Source organism: Eptesicus fuscus, chromosome 5, assembly GCF_027574615.1.
Source record: "Eptesicus fuscus isolate TK198812 chromosome 5, DD_ASM_mEF_20220401, whole genome shotgun sequence".
Classification (NCBI taxonomy): domain Eukaryota; kingdom Metazoa; phylum Chordata; class Mammalia; order Chiroptera; family Vespertilionidae; genus Eptesicus; species Eptesicus fuscus.
The window spans coordinates 92,900,213-92,918,945 of NC_072477.1; the positions used below are offsets into that span (position 1 = coordinate 92,900,213).

Sequence of the window (18,733 nt, forward strand, 5' to 3'; positions counted from 1 at the left end):
GAGATCCCACTATGATAAGCTTGAGAAGCTAGCCAAGGTGACACTGCTCCTCAGTGGAAGAGGCAGGACTCAAACCAAGGCAGGTGACTCCTCCATTTTACTGTATTGCAGGGCATATGTTGGGGATCGATGGATATTTCTAAGCAGAGGTAACTTGAAGCTCAAGCCTTACTTTAGAAACCTTATTCTTTTTTTTATGGGAAAAGATAGAAAATTTTATTAAAGAATATAAAAGGTTTTCCTAAACTATACAAATTCAATGAAATACCAAAAATCCTAAAAGTATTAAGAAAAAACACAGAGATGCAAAAGAGTATAATTTTGAAAAGGAACAAAAAGAGAGGACCTAACCCACCAAGTATTTCAAATTCAAACTCATAGTGGCTTTGTAATACAGCCACTATTTTTAAAGTGTGGTTTTAGCATAATGGCAAACAAATGGGTTAGAATATAGCCCAGAAACAGATTCATTTCTACATGGGAACTTGGCATTCGATAGTGGTGGTGTCAGAAATCTTGTGTGGAAAGATAATTTACGCAGTAGTGTTTGGGAAATTGGCTAAAATACTTGGAAAAATTAAGATACAACTAGGTTCTGACCTAGGATGTAAACACAGAAACTTTGTCAAGTTTAAAGAGAGAGATAGTAGCCATGCAGTGGGTAAAGCCAGGATCAGACCCTGAGTTTTATGAGAATATCTGTGTCTCAGATTCTCTTTTAATCGAGAGAAACTTTCACCCCTTTGGAGAAAGGCTATAACATCCCTTTTACCCTGAGCTCACTTAATCATTTCGCCTATGTCCCAGACTTAGGAATAATAAAAAAACCCACTCTAGGCGACTAGCATGGATGCCTTAACATCTACATATCAGTTTCCATGTTTTACCCATTGGTGAGATCTCAGACTATTACAGTCCTAATAACCGTGGTGTTATGGTTTTCTGCACGCAAAAGACTGGAAGCAGCAAATTAAAATTGGAGCACAGGGAATGAAGTGAAGTGCAGGCTGAGAGTGAGGTTTACAATGAGAATCGACGGTAGGAAGAATAGCTACAACACTTTCACAGTTATTTAGTTGTATAAATCTTGTTTCCACCTCAAAAACAGTGATTCAAATCTTAGAGAAATGGTTCTCAAGCCCAGCTGCTTATTAAATTACTGAGAAGCCCCTTTAAAAAAAAGTGATGTCCAAGCCTCCATCTCAGAGATTCCTGTCTCACTGGTCTGGGGTGGGGTGTAGGCACAAGTATTTCTATACATTTCCTAGGTGATTCTAATGAGCACCCTGGGGTGGGGGATGGGAGGTGGAAGGTGGGAGGTGGGAGGTGGGGATCCACTAGCTTAATGGTTTGGGGCCAGTGGTGAGCCCAGACCTATAGGTGCTTTTGCAGGCCCTTACAGCTCACCATGATAAGGAATGAAGGTTGATAGTGGTTACCAGGATTTTCATTTAAGAGGAAAACACTTTGTATGTTAGAAGTGATTTTCACAGAAAATAAGATAACCTAGAACTACATGATATAGAGACACATATTCAGCTCTGTGTCAAAGAGAGAAATCTAGAAGGAACTGGTGGAATGAGGCTGGCACCCAGCATCTCTGGCCTTCCTGACCTGTCCCCGCCGTGGACCAACAGCTATTGTGCCCACCAATCACCTGGGGATCTTGTTACCATGCAGATTCTGACTCAGTAGGTCTGGGAGGCCTGGAGATTCCACAGTTCTCACGAAGTCTAGGTGATGCTGATGTAGCTGGTCCAGGAACCACATGTAGCAAGGCTCTAACTCACACTGATGGCCAGGACTCACTCACAAGCCCCTTCTTTGGAATCCAAACAAGGAGGATGAATTGCCTGAAGAATGAATTCTGTTGGGATTCTTGATAACTGGAACCACTCTGCCCAAAATCAGTGACTTTCCTGAACTGAAGTAATGAGTTGACCCATCTCTTCTGTTAACCATCCCTGCTCTCACGAGGCAACTTTATTAGAGGGCCAGGGACTGTGAGTTAGATACAGGCTTAGAGCACTGAGTGTGTGCCATTCATTAGAAAAGTGTGGCAATAAGAAGGCAAAGGATGGCAGATTTCATGGGTCAAAGTCCAAACTGGATCCAAGTCAGGACATGAAAGTATCAGTTAAGGATTCTATTCTTAAAATTACTCAAAATAATTACTTTATGGCACTTTCTACATGAAACAGCCACTTGATTATCATCAGGTAGCCAGCAGACTAATAAACAAAGCATTGGAAGGCAGATACAACTCCAAAGTGAGGCCGAGTGGCTGTAGGGCCCTAAAACGGGGTGGATACCATGGCGGAGAGGCTCTCCTGTCTGAGATCACACAGCCGCCATTGTTTCCCCTCTTGTGGAATTTCCTTGGAGAAGGCTCAGGTTCTTCACAGAAACTGCCCAACGAAACCCCAGTCATCCTTCTTCACTTCGAAGTTCCTGGAACCCCTTCGCAAATGATTTTCTAAATCCTCTACAATAATGATGCATTTTCTTGCCCTCATGTGAAATTGCAGAAGATACTGTTTTTTCAAAGGCAGGGATCATATTCCCAGATCATTCAGGAGTGTAGCCAGTCTAATGGGTCTGATTCTTGTTCTGTTATTTGTTTCTTTGTGGCCTCTTTAGAAAAGCAGAACAAGTGCTGATGAAATTGGCAGACCACTAGGGCCAGAGATGCTGGGTGCCAGCTCCATTCTGGGTCCCGGAGCCATGGATATGGCTGGGTCAGTGGCCCCATGGCTCTGGGTGCCACCTTCCATTGTCACATGAAGCCATCCCACTAGTACTGTTTAAGTAGTACTGTTTAAGTTGGACTTGTTACCACTTTCGTTCTCAGAGCTCAGGACTGGGCGAAGACCTTCCCCACAAGAGCATATTACCATCTGATCTTGCTCCCAGTGGCTATCAGGGTCTTCGTTGTCCAGAGATAAGCTATTAGGCTAATTTTCACTTTCATGACATTTCAAAAGACCACAGATTATTTTCTTGGTGCCTTCTGAGGGTAACTTTCTTCCCCTCCTGGTACTCCTATTATGTGACTATTGTTACATTTCACAGTATCCCACAGTTCCTTTAAGCTGTTCTCCTATTTTTTAATTTTTTGTTTGTTTTGTTCTCTGATTTTTTTCTAGCCTGTCTTCTAATTCACTGATCCAATCTTTGGCTTCCCCTAATCTGCTGTGTATTCCTTCCAATGTGTTCTTTAAAAAATTTTTTTTAATTGATTTCAGAGTGGAAGGGAAAGGGAGAGAGAGATAGAAACATCAATGATGAGAGAGAATCATTGATTGGCTGCCTTCTGCACACCCCACACTGGGGATCAAGCCCGCAACTTGGGCATGTGCCCTGACCAGGAATTGAACCATGACCTCCTTAGTTCATAGGTCAATGCTCAACCACTGAGCCATACCGGCTGGGCCCAATATGTTCTTTTTTAGTGCTGTCAATTTCTGAATTGTCTTTTTTTCATAGTTACTATATCTTTTCTCATGCTGTTAGCATTTTTCCCATCATTATTCTGAACTCTATATCTGATAAATTTCATATTTTCATTTCATTTCGCTCATCTTCTGGAGAATTCTCTTGTTCTTTCATTTCAGGCTTGTTTTTTTGTTTCCCCATTTTGCTGCCTATTTGGATTTATGTCTGTGTATTAGGTAGATCTGCTGTCACTCCCACGTTCTAATGCTGGACAATGCCAGATGCTGTTTCTGACTGGCCCTGAGTACCCTGTTTGGAGCTATCAGCAATCCACAGCTTGTGGCTCCCCCTGCTGGGATGGATGTCTTTAGAAAGGACCAAGATTTGTACCAAGGTCTGCTTTTCCTAGCCCCGGGCCCCGAATTAGACCAGGCAAAGACTCAAAGCCTCCAAAGATCTGCCTCTGCCTGCAGTCTGATTGTTATTCAGTCTTAATTAGCCTCAGGATATCAACCATAGGGTCAGGTGAGAGTTTTTCCAACAGGGTGGGCAACTGCTTCTGCCTACAGGCCGACTGTTATTCTCAGTCACTTAATGGGCCTTAGAAACTCCATAGGGTGGGGCAAGGGGTTTTCAATAGGGTGGGCCAATACCTCTCTCCCCTTCCCCCACCACAGCAAAAGCTACCTGGATGGTAGAGGTCTGCTGGAGAAAGATGTCCTTTGCAGCAGTGGTTGCCAACCATTCGGACCTCACGGACTACCAGTGGTCTGTGGACCACCGGTTGGTGACCGCTGCTCTGCAGTATGAGAGAATGATTCAGCATAGGAAATGGGGTGTCTGCCTTCTGAGCTCTAACCCTAGAGCCCCCAACCCTGGCTCCTGCTCACAAAGCTCCAGTCCATTCTGCTCTCCCTCTGCCAGAGCCCAAGGAGAGTGGCTGCACATGAAATTTTGTGTGTTGCCCTTAAGAGTGTGCCTGCATTTCCAGACATCTCTCCCTGGCAGATAGCACCCCTGCTGCTTTTCTGGACTGGGGAGCCCAGCTTGGGATTTAAGCCCCAGAGTTCTCAGTAGAACCCCGCCCCTCCACCCCACACAGCTGAGATATCTCTCTGGAACTTCAGCTGCTGTCTGTGGGAGCTCAGCCAGCCCTTTTGTGCCTCTGCACTTCCTACTAGTCTCTATGCGGTCTCCACTTTCCATCCTTGCTCCAGCTAGTCTTCAGTTGATTATTTAGGATGGTCTTTCTGTATTTTAGTTGTAGTTCCAGTTTGGTCCTAGGAGCATGCCAGTGTAGCCACCACTTACTCTGCTGCCATTTTGGAATGTTCTTTTCCTACTTGATTTCTAGTTTCATACTATTGTGGGTAGAAAAGATGCTTAATATGATTCCAATCTTCTTAAATTTATTAAGACTTGTTTAGTGACCTAACATATGATCTATCCTGGAGAATGTTCCATGTGCACTTAAGAAAAATGCTGTAGCTTTTGATGGAATATTCATGATATGTCTGTTAAGTCCATCTAGTCTAATGTGTTGCTTCAGACCAATGTTTACTTATTGATCTTTTGTTTGAATGATCTATATATTGATCAATGTAGGGTGTTAATTTACCCTACTATTGTATTTCTATCTGTCCTTTTAGATGTTAATATTTGTTTTATACAGGGGAAGGCAAAAGTAGGTTTACAGTTATGAGTATGTGAAACAGTTTACTCTTATTATTTATTTGTATTACAACTGTAAACCTACTTTTGCCAATGCCTGTATCTTTAGGTACTGCTCTATTGGGTGAATAAATATTTACGGATGTTATATCCTCTTGTTGGATTGATCCCTTTATCATTATTTAATGCCCTTCTTTGTTTTTGTTGTAAAGTCTATTTGTCTGATATAAATGTAGCTCAATCACGTTTATTTTGATTTCCATTTGCATGGAATATCTTTTTCCATCCCTTTACTTTTAGTCTGTTTATGTCCTTAAAGCTGAAGTGAGTTTTTTATAACCAGCATATAGTTGGATGTCTCTTTTTATTTTATTTTATTATATATGTTTTAAAAATTGATTTCAGAGAGGAAAAAAGAGGGAAAGAGAGAGAGAAACATTAATGATGAGAGAAAATCATTGATAGGCTACCTCCTGCATGCCCCCTACTGAGGATAGAGCCTGAAACCCAAGCATGTGCCCTTGACTGGAATCAAACCCCAGACCCTTCAGTCCACAGGCCGATGCTCTATCCACTGAGCCAAACCAGCTAGGGCTCTCTCTCTCTTTTAAAATCATCTTAGCCAGTCAGTGTCTTTTGATGGGAGAATCTAATCCATTTACATTCAAAGTAATTACTGGTCGGTATGTACTTATTGCCATTTTGTTAATTGTTTTCTGGCTGGTTTGTATCTCCTCTGTTCCTTTCTTCTCTTGCTCTCTTCCTTTCTGATTTATGATATTCTGAAGTGTATGATTAAGATTCCTTTGTCTTTTGTGTATCTACTATAGGCTTTTGCTTTGTGGTTACCATGAGGCGTACATAAAACAACTTATATTTATGTCTATTCTAAGTTTATACCAACTTATTTTCAAACATTCTAATGCTCTTTTTATCCCTCCCGATACACATTTTATTTTGTTTTTGAAGTCACAATTTACATCTTTGTATCTTGTGTATTCATTAATAAATTATTGTAGATATAGTTATTTTTACTACTTTTATCTTTTAACCTTCATAACCTTCATATGTGATCAAGCTGTCACCTTACGACAGTCAGGCATCACTTAAGGACAGGATACATTCTGAGAAATATGTCATTAGTGATTTTATCGTTGTGCAAACATCATGGAGTGCACTTACACAAACCTAGAGGGTACAGCCTACTACACACCCAGATTATATGTCCATTACTTCTACCTGTACAGCATGTTATTGTTTGAATACTGTAGACAATTGTAACACAATAGTAAATATTTGTGTATCTATACATATCTAAACATAGAAAAGATACAGTACAAGTACAGTATAAAAGATAAGAAATGGTACACCTGAATAGGGCACTTACCATGACTGGAACTTGCTCTGGGTTAGTGGTGAGTGAATCTGAAGGCCTAGGACATCATTGTGCACACAGGCTACACTAAATGAATAACAAATGAACCTTAGCTTATTTTAACTTTTTTACTTTTCTCTTTTGTCATAATACTTAGCATAAAACACAAAGACATTGTATAGCTGTACAAAAATATTTTTTTTACCAATTTCTTCTATTATTTATTCCATGCATGAACTAACAAGATATATTTTCTTTATTTGTTAAAAACTAAGACACAAATCATACACACATTAGCCTAGACCCACAGAGTCAGGATCATCAATATCACTGGCTCCCAGCTCCACATCATGTCCCACTGGAAGGTCTTCGGGGGCAGTAACACACATGGAGCTGCCACCTCTGGTGATAACACTGCCTTCTTCTGGAACACCTCGGGAAGGAGGTGTCACTCTTTTCGGAAACAAGATCCATGATGGTTTGCTGGTTTCTTTTTTTCATCAGAGATGATGCAACATGAACATTCCTCTTTATCAATGAAAACCTTTTGGTGTTGGGGGGTCCATGTTTTCACACTTTTTAAGGAGCTTCCTGAGGACTGCAAAAGCTTCTGCTAAGCCCTCCACTGTGAGTTATCTTGAGGGTTCTTCCTTTTCTTTTCTTGCAGTTTCCTTTTCTCATGCTTCTTCTTCAGCAATGCTTTCCTGTTCCCCATGAGTCAGTTCCTCAGGAACCAGCTCTAGGAGCTCCTCAGTGTCATCCTCACCCACAGCTTTGATTTTTGCAGGCACCTCATCCTTGGCAAATCCTTTGAAGTCCTGGATGAATCCCTTGAGTATCTTCTTCCAGATGCCATTCATACACTCTTTGGTCACATCATTCCAAGCCCAAGCAAGGGTGCTGTTTCAGTCATAGATGTTACAGTCCTTCCAGAATTGCATCAGTGTCTTCCTCAGTTGCAGCAATGGCCTGGGTAAAGGTCCTCCTCAGGTGTAGTAGGCTTTAAAAGCTGATCCATTGTTGGATCAAAGAGGTGCTGTGTTTGAAGGAAGAAACACCAGTTTGATGTTGGGATGAAGATCAGTAAAAGGTCGGTGTCTGGGGGCAGTATCCACAATAAACACAATGTTGAAAGGTATGTTATTCCCCCCATAGTACTCCATTTCGCTGGCATAACAACTCAGGAGGGCATCTTGGGAGAGAAGCTGGGTCATCCATGACTTCTTAGTGTGCGTGTTTATTGATATGCTCGAAGGCCCTGGGGTTCTCACTGTGCCAGACCACAGAGGGTTTCAATCTGTGGCCTACAACATTGCCCCACTGCGCCGAGTGGGGTAACCGGTTAAAAACTGTTTCTCTACTTTCTGTAATCCTATGGGATCTGCAAGCATGAGCCCCACTGGCTACCAGAACCAAGTGATTAAGGAGTGTCCCCTGGGTACAGCCACAACTCCTGGGGCACCAAATGTGTGCCCAAGCTCCTCTCTGGGTGGTACCAACCACCTGGAGCAAGGCAGAGGCCGAGCCCACAGTGTTTGGAGGAGTTCGCAGTAGGCCTCTAGATGTGAACTTAATTAGAAGCCTCTCAGGCTGCAACTTTAAGATAAGCAAGTAGGCCTTTCACAGAAAGATGGGTGCTTTTCAGTCTGCTGCCTCTGTGCTGGGCCCTGAGGTGGGCGGCCCATGTGGGAGCCCTGTAAGAACTGTTTCTCAGCTCACTGTAGCCTGGTGGACACAAGCCCCACTGGCTTTCTTTGGGGAGTCATGAGGGGTGTCCATGTGCTGGAGTCAGTGCTGTGGGTGATGTTAGGGTCTGGGTGGCTGGGCACTGGGGCTGACCTGGGCCGGTTTCCCGGAGCTCACCTGCCTCTCCCTCCGTGGTGTCTGTCTCCCCAGCTCATGTGCTCCTCGGTGCAGAAGGCCCTGTTTGAGGAGGAGGACCACGTCAAGAAACTGCAGCAGAAGGTGGCCACACTGGAGAAGCGGAACCGGCAGCTCCGGGACCGGGTGAAGAAGGTCAAGCGGTCTCTGCGGCAGGCGCGGAAGAACGGCCGCCACCTGGAACTGGCGAACCAGAAGCTCAGCGAGAAGCTGGCGGCCACGGCAGGAGCCCTCCCGCACATCAATGCCTTCAGGCGGGAGCCTGCAGGCAGCACCTACCTGCGGGGATAGCGGGGACCCCACGGTACCTCCGCCACACTGCTGGGTGCATTGCCTCTCTCCAGGGAATGGAGGGTGATGCTGGTGTTGGACATGCACATATTCCAGATCCTGTAGAAGATATTTTTACTACGCACTCGGTAGTGTCTAGCTGGTTTAAAGGGGGAGTCTCGTTGCCCCTGCCTGGCCTGGTCCCAGACACAGTGCCTCGAAGTCCATAGGCGGCAGCATCCTGGAGGCTGGGTGCTTGCCTAGGGCCTGTCCTCAGCTTCTGGGAGAACATTTTAGACTCTAAATGTATGAGACATCAGGGAGCTTGGGCTTATTTCAAAAGAGAAGGTAGTATGGCTGTAGCTCTGAGCTACAGCACAACTACTAGTTCTGAGGAGTGATCTGAATCACGTCATGGAACCATCTGGTGTCTCATTTCCTGATCTTTGGAGGAGGATGCTGGCCTTGCTAAGCACCTAAGGATGCCTGTAAGCAACATGTGCAGGGTGTCCCTCCTCCGGCCAGCATCTTCTCACAGCTGAGGCACATTAGACTTAGTGAGCTCAGCACAGGTAGGGGAGCTGAGTTGGGCAGTAGGTCATCAAAAAGAGAAATTATACCCAATTTCCAAGACCAGCTTTAATCAAGAGAGACGTGGCCTTTGGGGGCCTGTCACGTTTCATCACACCACGTTCTGAAGTTGGAAAACCCGAAGTTATATCTTAGCCCCTCCTAAATTTTAACTTCTCTTTGCTCAGTCATTTCTTTCAACTTTTCCAAATTCAAGGTGAGCTGTCTTCTGTAAAGACGCCTCCTATGTATTGGGGTCAGATGACCTTACCTTATTCCCTTCAAGGGCTTGTTCCAGGTGCTCCAATCTCTTGCTTCTTTATGCAAACACTTCCCACCCACCAGGACTGACCTTGCCCTGGAGCAATGTTTGTACATTTGTGCACCTATAGTAACGGCACCTGTTATACAATCAAAACACGCATGCTCTTGGGATAGAAAGCTTTAAAGACAGTCCTACAAGTAAAAAGTAGGGTGTTCACTATACCTGCCATTTGAGCTCTTGACTTAGGCACATTCCATCAAGTCCCAGTTGTGTTAGTGAGAGGTCAGTTGAGGGTCCTCTCCTGGTTATCCTCTATTGCTGGACCTCCAAACCACGTTTCCCTCCCCCGCTTTTCCAGAGAGAAGCTTCTGGCCTTTCACTGGGGGATCAGCTGCCCATAAACCACCCATGACAGTACAGGGCCTGAGTACTGTCTTCGACATTGGCAATGGCAGTTACTGTAAGATTTCAGTCCTATTGGCAACCAGTCTCGGGGGTGGACTTTGTGCCACTTGGGTCTCGGTGGCAGGCTCCTGCCTCAGGGACATATGCCCTGGACTGAATGGCATTGGAACTTTTTGCTCAAGAGCACTTCATTTCCAAGCTTCTGCCAGCACTTTATTAGCTGTATATTTCCTAGTGGGTTCCAGAGAAGGTGCATCTTCTAGATTAGTCTTCCTGGGGACATTTCCTTAGGGCGGTTTTGCTTTCACAGAAGGGAATGACAAGCCTAAGGGTGATTTACAGTCAGTGTTTGCAGAACTGTGGAAGCTGGGTCTCTACAGCTGCAGTATGTTCTTTTTCAATAAATATGAGCAATATTTCAGTCATAAAAGTAAAGCAATGTGTTCCTTTTGGGTCAGGGAGATGTCAAGATTTGCCTGGAAAGGCAATTTAGATACTCGTGGGGGGTGGGGGGGAGAAGGGGAGGGCATGTGTGAGTAACACCTGGGGCATTTAGGACACCAAGCTCAAGCCTCCTTTGCTTTGCCTGTTGAGATGTGGCCTAACCCTGTCTCTCTCGGGGTTTCCATCTCTCAACACACCTGCAGAAAAGCAGAGCTAAGCTAGCCTGCTCCTCTGAAGGGATGGCAGCTTCATTAATCAAAGTCATCAAAAGCATACCCAGATCAGTTGCCAAAGGGGACTCCCCGGGTCCCTGTTATCTGCTGTGTTATCTTAACCATAGTCCTTGCCACCTGCTTATTGTATTAGTAGGATTTTTTAAAAAATAGAGAAAAGAATCCAAGCATACCACTACAGAAAATTATCAAATCAAAGAAGAAGAGAGCAAATAACTTCTTCCATTTGGTTTGTTGTCTTTTTGTTGACAGTTTCTTTTGCTGTGCAGAAGCTTTTTAGTTTGATGTAATCCCATTCATTTATTTTTGCTTTTGCTCCCCTTGCCTTTGGGGTCAAGTTCACAAAAGTTCCTCTAGGACCAAAGTCCATAAGTTTAATGACTATGTTTTCTTCTGAGTAGTTTATTGCTTCAGGTCTTATGTTCAAGTCTTTAATCCATTTTGAGTACTCACACTACTCAACAACAACAACAAAATAAAACCATCTGATTAAAAAATGGGCAGAGAACTTGAATAGATACTTTTCCAAGGAAGACATAAAGAGATGGCCAACAGACCTATAAAAAGATGTTCAACATCACCAGTTATTAGGGAAATGAAAATCAAAACCACTATGAGATACGATTTCACACTCATTAGAATGGCTATTATCAAAAAGACAAGAAATAAGAAGTGTTGGAGAAAAGGGAACTTACTACACCTTGGTGGGAATGTAAATTAGTGCAGCCACCACGGAAAACAGTATGAAGGTTTCTCAAAAGTTAAGAATAGATCTAACATATTATCCAGCAATCAATATCTTGGATATTTACTGCCCAAATATGAAAAAAACTTATTTGTAAATATATATGTGTCCCTATATTCAATTCAATATTATTTACAATAGCCAACACATGAAACTATCTGTGTGTCCATTGTGGATGACTGGATAAAGAAAATGTGATATATACATGAGTATACACAATACTACAGTGTATGTGTGTGTGTGTGTGTGTGTGTAATGCAATACTACTCAGCCATAAAAAAGATGAAATATGGATGGATTTTAAGAGTATTATGCTAAATGAAATGTCAGATGGAAAATGTCAGACAAAAATCATATTTCACTCATAATTTCAGGTGTATAAGATTCCTGAAATCTGTTTCATGCTTCCATGCCTCTGATTCTGTTTTATTCATCAGTTTATTTTGTTCATTAGATTTCTTGTTCATTTTGATTTTTAGATTCGATTGATCGATATGTTGATAGATTATGTAAAATATAAACAAAAAGTACCAAATAATAAAATAAACAAAAGCAAAACCTTAACTATAAACAAGAGGAGGGAGGTTACCAGAAGGGAAAGGGGGAGGAGCAAAGTAGGTGAAGGGAATAAAATATATGGTAATAGGAGAAAACTAGACTTTGAGTGGGGGCACATAATACTAGTAGAATACACAGATGTTGAATTATAATCTTGTACACATGAACATTTTTTAAAATATTGTTGAGAGTATTACAGCTGTCCTCCTTTCCCCCACCCGTTTCACCCCTCCACCTGGTTCCTGCCCCACCCCAGGCCTTCACCACCCTACTGTCTTGTGTCCATAGGTAATACCTTTGGTCAATCTCTTCCCACTTCCTTGCCCCCTTCCCTCTGAGATTCTTCAGTCTGTTCCATGCTTCCATGCCTCTGATTCTGTTGTATTCACCAGTTTATTTTGTTCATTAGATTTCTTGTTCATTTTGATTTTTAAATTCAATTGAAAGATATGTATTTGTTGCCATTTTATTGTTCATATTTTTTAAATCTCTTCTTCTTGATGTTCTTAAATAATACCCTTCAACATTCAGATAATACTGGTTTGGTGGTGATGAACTCCTTTAACTTTTTCTTGTTTGTGAAGCTCTTTATCTGGCCCTCAATTCTAAATGAGATCTTTGCTGGGTAGAGTAATCTTGGTTGTAGGTCCTTGCTTTTCATCACTTTGAATATTTCTTGCCACTCCCTTCTGGCCTGCAAAGTTTCTGTTGAGAAATCAGCTGACAGTCAGTCATATGGGCACTCCCTTGTAGGTAACTAACTGCTTTTCTCTTGCTGCTTTTAAGATTCTCTCTTCATCTTTAACCTTTGGCATTTTAATTATGATGTGTCTTGGTGGGACTCTTTGGGTTCCTCTTGTTTGGAACTCTCTGTGCTTCCCAGACTTGTAAGTCTATTTCTTTCAGCAGGGGAAGTTTTCTGTCATTATTTTTTCAAATAGGTTTTCAATATCTTGCTCTCTCTCTCCTCCTTCTGGCACCCCCATAATGCAAATGTTTGGATTCTTGAAGTTATCCCAGAGGCTCCTTACAGTTTCTTCATATGTTTTTATTCTTTTTTTCTTTTTGCTCTTTAGATTAGGTGCTTTTTGCTTCCTCATATTCCAAATCATTGATTTGATTCTCCAAATCCTCTACTCTAGTATTGAATCCCTGTAAATTTTTCTTTATTTCAGTTAGTGTATGCTTAATTTCTGACTGGTCCTTTTTCATGTCTGTCTAGTCTCACTAAGGTCCTTAAAAGTCTCATCAAGATCCTTGAGTAACCTTATAACCATTGTTTTGAACTCTGTGTCCAGTAGTTTGCTTGCTTCCATTTCTTTCATTTATGACATGTTTCTTTGTCTCCGCATTTTGGTTGCTTCTCTGTATTTCTAAATTGGCCTGGAAAGGCAATTTAGATACTCGTGGCGGGGGCGGGGGGGGGGAGGGGAGAGGAGGGCATGTGTGAGTAACACCTGGGGCATTTAGGACACTGAGCTCAAGCCTCCTTTGCTTTGCCTGTTGAGATGTGGCCTAACCCTGTCTCTCTCAGGGTTTCCATCTCTCAACACACCTGCAGAAAAGCAGAGCTATGCTAGCCTGCTCCTCTGAAGGGATGGCAGCTTCATTAATCAAAGTCATCAAAAGCATACCCAGATCAGTTGCCAAAGGGGACTCCCCGGGTCCCTGTTATCTGCTGTGTTATCTTAACCATAGTCCTTACCACCTGCTTATTGTATTAGTAGGATTTTTAAAAAAATAGAGAAAAGAATCCAAGCATACCACTACAGAAAATTATCAAATCAAAGAAGAAGAGAGCAAATAACTTCTTCCATTTGGTTCTCAACCTTTCTAATGCCACAACCCTTTAATACAGTTCCTCATGTTGTGGTGACCCCCAACCATAAAATTATTTTCGTTGCTACTTCATAACTAATTTTGCTACTGTTATGAATCGTAATGTAAATATCTGTGTTTCTGATGGTCTTAGGCGACCCTGGTAGCGGTTCTCAACCTGTGGGTCACGACTCACAGGTTGAGAACCGCTGCTGTAGAGCCTAAGACCATCAGAAAACACAGATATTTACATTACGATTCATAACAGTAGCAAAATTACAGTTTTGTAATCCTGGGATTGGTAGAGTGGCCTTGTGTAATAGGTGTCCTATAGGGCCCAGTGGCTCAGCCTCCCCAGTCACCTGAGCTGAGCACTCTAAGTGTGCCCCTGTGTGGGCTGTGTACACAGTCTTGTAGTTGATCCTTGATTGCTGTTGGTGTCTCTGGGAGGAGATGACCTCCAGACCAACTGGCTATGAGGACCAGCTGTGACTACAGTGAGAGAGCTGCTGTGCAGGGGGTGAAGTCCAGCTGTTAAGCAAGGCAGGCTGGTGCTAGTGCCGGGTCTTGTGCCTTTTATTGATAGGTTTTGGGCATGTTGTCACCAGCTACAGGTTGTTTGAGAGACTTTAGCCAAGTCTGGAGCCTGAACCAGGGCAGGCTATTCATATGGAAAAATTGCTGCAAACAGCTTGGGTAGGGCTGAAAATTGGATGGGTCAGAGTCTCAGGGAGTCCACAGGGTAGAGCAAACAATGTGCTTCAGGCTGATTGAGACTCGGATATGGGTGCCAGTCAGCCCTGCAACAGGGGAGGTCCCAGCACAGGAATAATGACCCTTGCCAGCACATCTGTCAGAGAGAGAGTTGCCTCTGAGTTCCTGCCCTGATGTCAGATAGTCCAGTTCCTCCTTGTATGCGTCTGTGTCTCCTGGCACTGGTGCTCAGAGGAAGTGGGACCTTGTATGTTTAGTTTATGTGCGGCCCTTTAAGTGGAACAGCTGAGTCTCCAGAAGCCTCCATATCACTGAACCCCAAAATCTGCTGGTTTTTACAGCCCATAATTATGGGGACTTCTTTTGCCAGGTCTGGGAGCCTGGGATGGGGGTCTGGTGTGGGGCTGGGACCTTTTGCTTCTCACAGGCAGCCTCCACAGAGACGATCTCCCTCCTGATTAAATAAATGCCACAAGTGGGTGTTGGACCAGCCCATTCTGTGCCTCCAACCCCCACCCCCAACCAGTCACTGTGTGCTTTTTTTCTTTACTTCCCTAGTTGTAGGACTTCCATTCAGCCAGTTTTTAGGTAGAGGATTTGATTCTCCATCATTGCTTCTGAATGATGGTTGTTCTGTATTTTAGTTGTAATTTTTATGTGGTTGTGGGAGGCAGTGAGTACAGGTGTTTACCTACACCACAATTTTGGTTCTTCCACCCCCAAATTTTTAATTAACCAACGTTATGCCAATAAATTTTACTTTAAAAAAGTAACTAAAAAAGTAGAGCAAGACAAGGAAAAAAGAACAGAAGAACTATAAAACAGCCAGAAAACAATGAGCAATATGTCAATAAGATACCTGTGAATTTAATTATAAATGGACTAAATTCTCCAATCAAAAGACAGAGTGACTGAGTGAATTAAAAAAACAGGATTCAGCCTGGCTGGATCAGTTGAGCATCAACCTATGAACCAGGAGGTCAGGGGTTGATTACTGGTCAGGGCACATGCCTGGATTTTGGGCTCAATCCCCACTGGGGGGCATAGAGAATGGAGCCTATCAATGATTTTCTCTCATCATTGATATTTCTCTCTTTCCCTCTTCCTTCCAATCTCTGAAATCAATGAAACAATATTTTTAAAAAAATAGGATTAATTTATGCACTATGTATTAAAAACTCACTTCAGCTTTAAGGACACACACAGACTGACAGTGAAGGGATGGAAAAAGATGTTCCATTAATTGGAAACCAAAAGAGAACAAGGTAGCAATATTTATATTAGACAAAATAGATTTTAAGACAAAAACTGTAATAACAGCCAAAGAATGTCATTATGTAATGTTAAAGGGGTCAATCCAGCAAGAGATTATAGCATTTGTTAATATTTATGTACCCTTCTTAGGAGGACCTAATTATAAAAAACAAAGGTAGAAATAGCAATACAATAATAATAATAATAATAGGGGGATTTAATACTCTACTTTCATCAATAAATACATCCTTAGAGAGAAAATCAATAAGGAAACATTGAACTTAAATAATACATTAGACCAGATGGACTTAGCACACATTTACCAAACATTCCGTCAACAGCAGCAGAATATGCACTCTTCTCAAATGCAAATGGAATATTCTCCAGGACACATCATATGTTAAGCCATAAAACAAGTCTTAATAAATTTAAGAAGGCTGAAATTATTTCAAGCATTTTTCTGACCACAATATTATGAAACTAGAAATCAATTTTACAAGAAGAAAATTGGAAAATTCACAACCATGTAGAGATTAAACATGTTCCTGAACAATCAATGTGTCAAACAAGATGAAGTCAAATGAAAAAAAAATATCTTGAGACAAATGAAAATAGAAATGTAACATACCAAAATTAAGGGGATACAGCATAAGTAGTTCTAAGAGGGAAGTTCATTCATAGTGATAAACATTAGAAACAAGAAAGATCTCAAACAACCTAACTTTACATTTTAGGGAACTAGAAAAAAAAGTCTAAAGTTAGCATAAATATAATAAATATAAAACCAGAAACAAATAAGACAAAGACTAAGAATACAATAGAAAAGATCAGTAAAACTGAGAACTTGGGAGAACCAAGATGGTGGCATAGGTAAACACCTATACTTGCTGCCTCTCAAAACCACATCAAAACTACAACTAAAGCCAAAACCGGTTTGGCTCAGTGGATAGAGCGTCGGCCTGCGGACTCAAGGGTCCCAGGTTCGATTCCAGTCAAGCGCATGTACCTTGGTTGCGGGCACATCCCCAGTAGGGGTTATGCAAGAGGCAGCTGATCGATGTTTCTCTCTCATTGATGTTTCTAACTCTCTATCCCTCTCTCTTCCTCTCTGTAAAAAGTCAATAAAATATATTAAAAACAAACAAACAAAAAAACACTACAACTAAAAAACAAAACAGCTATCATTCAGAACCACAGGAAAACTGGCTGAGTGGAAGTTCTACAACTAGGAGGAAAGAAAAAAGCACATTGAGACTGGGAGGAGGTGTGGAGGTACTAAGGCGTGCGCAAAATGGGCTGGCAACTGAGTGCGCTGTTGTTGTTTTTTTCAACCAGGAGGGAGATACAAGCTCCCAATTGCTCTGAACTTCAGTTCCGGGTGAGACTCTGGGGACCCAGACTCATACGGAGAAACTGGACTGTCTGGCACTGGGCTGAAACGTGAGGGTGGCTTTCTCTCAGAGGTGCTTGTAGTGATCATTGTTCCTGCATGGGGGCTCGGGACACGGAGATGCCGAGAAGGCTGACTGGCAGCCATTGCTGTTTGCTCTGCCCTGATGATTCCCTGAGTTCCCACCCCACCCAATTTACAACCCCACCCAAGCTGTGTGCAGTGGCTTTTGCATATGAATGGCCTGGACTTTTGTAGCCTAATCTAACAAACTGCAGCTAGGTCAGAGAGCTCAAAAGCTTCCAAAAGAAGCCCCAAGGCTCTTGGTGGCAATAGCCTGCCTTGCTTCATAGCTGGGCCTCATCTGGGCACTTCCAAACCCCAAACAAAGAGGAGGAATCTTCAGATCTCTCTGTAGCCCCTGATGGGTGGCCTCAGGCAGTAGCTGACTTTGCACCTCCTTGGAGATCCAAGAGCCAGTGTACCCAGTGGTCAGTGTGAGACCATTCCAGATTACAACTCTTCACATCTATAAGCGACACACTCAAGGGGCAGACTCAGTGAGCACCAAAGCCCCACTGAAACAAGTCCTGCCCCATAAGGGTGTCACCAGCACAGCAGTTCTCCCACTGTAGACACAGCTGGTCCTCACAGCCAATTGGCCTGGCAGTTAATTCCTCCCAGTGATACCAACAGTAATCAAGGCTTAACTACAACAAGACTGTGCACCCAGCCCACAAAGGGGTGCACCAAGAGTGTCCACATCATTATTGGGGAGGCTGAGCCACTGGGCCCTATAGGATACCTACCACACAAGGCCACTCTATCAACACAGGGAAGCAGCTAAAATGTGGAGACAAAGAAACATGTCACAAATGAAAGAAATGGAGGAAAGCAAACTACTGGATATACAGTTCAAAACCACAGTTATAAGGTTACTCAAGAATCTTCTAGAAACCTCCGAGGAACTTAGTGAGACCTTCAAGGATCTTCGTGAGAATGCAAAAAAAAAAAAAAAAAAAAAAAGGAAAAGGACCAGTCAGAAATTAAGCATACACTGACTGAAATAAAGAATAATATACAGCCCTAACCAGTTTGGCTCAGTGGATAGAGCATCGTACTGTGGACTGAAGGGTCCCAGGTTCGATTCCAGTCAAGGGCATGTACCTTGATTGTGGGCACATCCCCAGTAGGGGGTGTGCAGGAGGCAGCTCGTCGATGTTTCTAAGTCTCTATCCCTCTCCCTTCCTCTCTGTAAAAAATCAATAAAATATGTTAAAAAAGAATAATATACAGAAATTCAACAGTAGACTAGAGGATCCCAAGAATCAAGTCAAAGATTTGAAATACAAGGAAGCAAAAAAACACCCAACCAGAAGAGCAAAAAGAAAAAAGAACCCAAAAATATGAAGATAGTGTAAGGAGCCTCTGGGACAATTTCAAACGTACCAACATCCAAATTATGGGGGTGCTAGAAGAAGAGAGAGAGGAAGATATTGAAAACCTATTTGAAGAAATAATGACAGAAAACTTCCCCTACCTGGTGAAAGAAATAGATTTACAAGTCTAAGAAGCGCAAAGAACCCCAAACAAAAGGAATCCAAAGAGGACCACACCAAGACACATCATAATTAAAATGCCAAGGGCAAAAGACAAAGAAAGAATCTTAAAAACAGCAAGAGAAAAAGTTAGTTACCTACAAGGG

At 42.6% G+C, this 18,733-nt stretch overlaps 1 protein-coding gene across 1 annotated transcript in view; it reads left to right on the forward strand.

Annotated features, from left to right (window-relative positions):
• Nucleotides 1-9,484, forward strand: part of CCDC3 (coiled-coil domain containing 3) — a 113,685-nt gene extending 104,201 nt beyond the window's left edge. The window contains exon 3 of the mRNA XM_008150449.3: nucleotides 8,378-9,484. Within this exon, the coding sequence (XP_008148671.2) occupies nucleotides 8,378-8,653 (276 nt within the window). The 3' untranslated portion in view covers nucleotides 8,654-9,484. The remainder of the gene's footprint in view (nucleotides 1-8,377) is intronic.
• Nucleotides 9,485-18,733: the final 9,249 nt, after the last annotated feature.